The sequence below is a fragment of the Varanus komodoensis genome, unplaced genomic scaffold (genome assembly GCF_004798865.1).
Source record: "Varanus komodoensis strain SLA01 unplaced genomic scaffold, ASM479886v1 scaffold1955, whole genome shotgun sequence".
Taxonomy (NCBI): Eukaryota; Metazoa; Chordata; class Lepidosauria; order Squamata; family Varanidae; genus Varanus; species Varanus komodoensis.
Window position 1 is genome coordinate 5,873 of NW_025335562.1, and position 4,901 is coordinate 10,773.

Here is a 4,901-nt window from a genome sequence, read left to right on the forward strand (position 1 = left end):
AGTATGTCAAGCTCCCCACCACCACCAATCCACTCACCTGGGCCTCCCTCTTGCAGCAAGGACATGCCCAAGGGGTTTCCTTCTCAGGATGGGTGGGACAGGACGGCCCTCTCTCCCCTTTCACTTCCTTTCTCTCTGCAGTGATCATACTTTTCCGCAATAATTTTTAAAATATTAGTAGGCTTTAAGGCAGTTCATTCATAAGGTTTGTTCTTAACTCAGACAATCGTAACTCAAGGACTGCCTACGCTTTTCCTATTTGAACTAGCTGATTTAGGTGAGCTTAAAAAACTTTTGATTCTCCCACCCTTTCTTTAGATTATGGGCCTTCAAATGCAGATTGAGATCTCTGATAGCTGCTCTGTAATCCAAGGGCTCTATCCCAGTGGTCCCATGTAGATGTTGAGCAGCAGGGAAGCTGTCTTGAGACTCCTTGAGCCAAGCGCCCCTTCTTGGCAATGATCCGCTGGGAAAGATGCCACCAGCACAAGACAGTGCCTCACAATTCTATTGTGGCCAGGCAAGCCAGAAGGAGACCATGGTATTCAGGGCTGCCAAACAGCAGAACCCACACCTGGGACCATAAACGCAATATCCCTGTGCACACGTCACGGCGAGGCCCTTCTATTCCCCGCCACCCAAAAATTATCTGCAGTAAAGAGATCGCCTTTGTAACACATTCTGCTCATTATGGAGGAGGGCTGATTATCAAGCTGATTTGAAATGTGGTCCTCACCACACTTCTTTAGGAATTATTTTTTCGCACGGCGAGAACTGGAAAGTGATGCGGCGGTTTGCACTAACCACACTACGAAACTACGGCATGGGCAAGAGGACCATAGAGGACAAGATCGTTGAAGAGTGCGGCTCTCTGATAAAGGCACTTGAATCCCATGGAGGTGGGTGGACGATTCTTTCTGGTGCTCCAGGGCACGTCTGCACGGCAGCGCTGCAGGATGCTGAGACTGCCGTGTGGCGTATCCCACATTTCCGAATCACAGTTCCCGGCCGTCCCTGTGGGGACGTAATCAGTCTATGTACTGCCCAGGTATACCTCAACTGCATAATGCCCAGTTAGCATTTGTTATCCTAAATAACCCCAAATATGGCAACACTTAGGTTCTGATCCTAGGATAAATGAAGCTTAAAGGGACTCATAGGCAGTGCAGACCAAACTCTATACGGATGCCCTTTCGTGATCTGCTGTTCCTTGCTGCTGCCGTCAGGTCCCATCAAGCTGCCTCTTACGGTGGCTCGGTGAGTGGAAGCCCACCAGAAGGTCCTGTCCCTGACAGCCCTGCTTGACTCTTGCAAATCCAGTGCTGAAAACTGTCTTTCTGCAGACGGTCCACCTCGGAGCTGGTTTTCCTTTCTTTCTGCAGCCTCCCCAGCAAGATAGTCCTCCCCAGGGGGGTTGGCCTTCCCATAATGTGTCCTAATCTGGATCACAGCTAAATATTACTGATTTATTTATTTATTTATTTATTTAGCAAACTTACATGCCGCCCCATTCTCCGAAGCCTCAGGATGGCTTACAAACATAAATAAATACGTATCATTAATACAATTATATAAAGTCAGAGACATTGTGGCCAAAATTGTTAAATCAATAAATAAAATCAACAATTAAAATGACGTTTAAATAAAAAGGGCTTGGCCTGGTGCCGATAAGCAAATAATGACGGCGCCAGTTGGACCTCTCTGGGTAGCACGTTCCATAAGTTGGGCGCCACCGCAGAGAAAGCCCTCCTCTGGGTACTCACCCTCCTAATGTCCTTCACAGAGGGCTCCGAGAGAAGGGCCTCTGCCACCGATCTCAGGGGGCGGGAGGGCACGTATGGACGTAAGTGCTCCTTAAGGTGACCAGGTCCCAAGTCGTTAAGGGCTTTATAGGTGATAACCAACACCTTGAATTGGGCCTGGACTTCAATGGGGATCCAGTGAAGCTGACAGAGGACTGGAGTCATGTGAGCACAATGCCCCATCCCCGTCAGCAAACTGGCAGCTCTATTTTGTACCATCTGAAGTATCTGGACTGTCTTCAAGGGCAGCCCCACGTAGAGCGTGTTACAGGAGTCTAGTCGGGAAGTTACCAATGCGTGTGTCACTGTTGCCAGGCAGTCATTCTCCAGGTAGGGACGCAGCTGACGAATCAGCTGAAGCTGAAAGAAAGCACTCCTCGCCACCGCTGTTACTTGAGCTTCCAGCGAGAGCTCTAGATTGAGGAGCACTCCCAAGCTACGGACCTTGTCCTTTAGAGGGAGTGCACCCCGTTCAAGACAAGGTCAAGGTCCCCTTCCCCGAAGTCCAACCCACCTAGCAAAAAGAACTCCATCTTGTCTGGACTGAGCTTCAGTTTATTGGCCCTCATCCAGCCCATTACCTCGGCCAGGCACCGGTGCAGCACAGCCACTGCCTCACCTCGATCGGTTGAAAAAGAGAGGTAGAGCTGGGTATCATCAGCATACTGATGATTCTGCAGCCCACACCTCCTAATGACCTCTCCCAGCGGTTTCATGTAGATGGAAAATAGCATGGGGGACAAAATGGACCCCTGTGGAACTCCATGGCAGAGCTGCCATGGCGCAGAGCCATAGTCCCCCAGCACCACTTTCTGGAATCGGCCTTTGAGATGGGAGTGGAACCACTGCAAAGCAGTGCCTCCAAGCCCCAGTCCCGCTAGCCTATTCAGAAGGATACCATGGTTGATGGTATCGAAAGCCGCTGAGAGGTCCAGGAGGACCAACAGGGTCGCACTCCCCCTGTCTCTCTCCCTGCACAGGTCATCATACAGGGCGACCAAGGTAGATTCAGTACCGTACCCGGGTCTGAAGCCAGACTGAAATGGGACCAGATAATTAGTTCCATCCAAGAGTGCTTGGAGTTGTCCCACCACCACCTGCCCCAACACCTTGCCCAAAAATGGGATGTTGGCCACCGGTCTATAATTGGTGGCCATCTCTGGATCCAGGAATGCCTTCTTTAGGACTGGTCAGTCTACTGCTTCCTTTGAAGGGACAGGTACCCGGCCATCCCTCAGAGAGGCATTGACCACCTCCAGGATCCAGGTCCCTATCCCATGCTTGGCGTTGCTAAGTAGCCAAGATGGGCAAGGGTCCAATAAGCAGGTGGTGGGACGTACTTGTCCAAGCATGTTGTCCACATCCTCAGGCCGCAATAACTGAAACTCATCCATCAATTTTGGACCAGATGGCAACATTGACACCTCCTCTAAAGGCTCTGAATCACTAGTGGAGTCTAGCTCGTGACGAATCTGAGCGATTTTCTCCTTAAAATGCTTGGCAAAGTCGTCACAGTGGGCCTTCGAGGGCGGTACAGGGTCTTTCTTAGGGCCAGGATGAACCAGCCCTTGTACCACCTGAAAGAGCTCCACTGGACGGCATTGTGAGGAGGCAATGGAAATGGAGAAGAATTTCTTTTTCGCCGCCCTCACTGCCACAGCATAGGCCCGATAATGGGCTCTTAAGTGTGTTTGGTCAGATTCATCCTGTGATCTCCTCCACCTACACTCTGGACGTATCTCAACCCGCTTCATCGCCCGCAATTCAGGTGTATACCAAGGGGAAGAGTGGGCTCTGCCCGGCGGATGTAGAGCAATCGTGTCAATAGCCCTGGTCATGTCTTCATTCCATAGTTCAACCAGAGCCTCGACAGGAGCACCAGTCTTGTCAACCGGAAATTCCCCCAGGGCCTTCAGGAAGCCTTCCGGATCCATCTGGCTCCAGGGGCGGACCAACGCAATCAGGTCCACACCCTTAAGAAGGGAAAGGCCGCTCTCGAGCTCAAACCTCATGAGGAAGTGATCTGACCATGACAGGGGTGTCAGACACAAATTCCTCACCCTCAGATCACCCCCTTCCTGCCCCATCGAGAAAATCAGGTCCAGTGTGTGACCACGTTCATGGGTCGGGCCATATTGTAATATTACAATTGTAATATTGTAAAAAGATTGTAAAAATTACAAACATAATTGTAATGTTTGTGTTACAGGAAAACCCGTTGAAGGCACTACAATTACGAATGCAGCTGTTTCGAATATTATAGTGTCTATACTACTTGGCAAGCGATTTGAATATGATGACGCTAGATTTCTCAGACTGCTAAAATTAGTCAGTGAAAATATCCGGCTGGCGGGAAGCCCTTCAGTCTCGGTAATCTTAACAGTTTTCATTTGAGAAAGTATTAGCACTCATGCTGGCAGGCCATTGTGGGCCCTTCTCATTTAGGCTGCACTGGAAAACACAGCCTCTGATTGCTGAAGCAGAAGAACCTGTTGCCTTGAATGTGGGGATGAATCACTTTAGGAAAATCAGCTGGCATAGTCTTTCTAGAAGTGTATCACTGCAGAAGACAGTTCAGGAGCAGGAAATTATTTAGTTTGGAACGCTTTTCATAATTTCAATAACACAGCAATATTTGGGCCATTAATGGTTGGCAAGGCCAGTCAAGGGGTAACGTAGTCTGTCTATAATGAATGCTGAGCTCAAGTGCTCAGTGCTGCCCGGCATGTTGCAGCCAGGCGGCCGTTCTAGTGGGAGGGCACCACCACAGCCTGGCTCTGCCAGGTGGGGCCCTGTGGAACATGGGACACCGTCGCCGCATGTTTCGTGCTCTCCCCGTCATATGGGGAAAGGACAAGTTACCCCACTGGGGAAGCATCCATCGCTAAAGTTTTTTCCTTTTCAATTCAAAAGTTTCATTGTTTTCTACTCGCTAAACAAATAATTATTCTAAAGACTTCAGGCATACGGTGTCCAAAGTCTTATTTCTCATAGCTAAAGTTGTTTATAACCAGCCAGATTTGCACACTTGTACACACTAGCATGGCCTGGGTCTAGCATGGGCATTGAGCTGGCTTTACAAATACTATTTGTGCATTT

The 4,901-nt window shown here is 49.5% G+C and overlaps 1 protein-coding gene across 1 annotated transcript in view; it reads left to right on the forward strand.

The window, feature by feature from the left end:
• Positions 1-4,901, forward strand: part of LOC123022475 (cytochrome P450 2K4-like) — a gene marked incomplete at its 5' end in the record, with an annotated part of 15,680 nt that overhangs the window by 5,515 nt on the left and 5,264 nt on the right. Inside the window, 2 exons of the mRNA XM_044428173.1 lie at positions 661-899; positions 4,012-4,188. Of these exons, the coding sequence (XP_044284108.1) occupies positions 661-899; positions 4,012-4,188 (416 nt within the window). The remainder of the gene's footprint in view (positions 1-660; positions 900-4,011; positions 4,189-4,901) is intronic.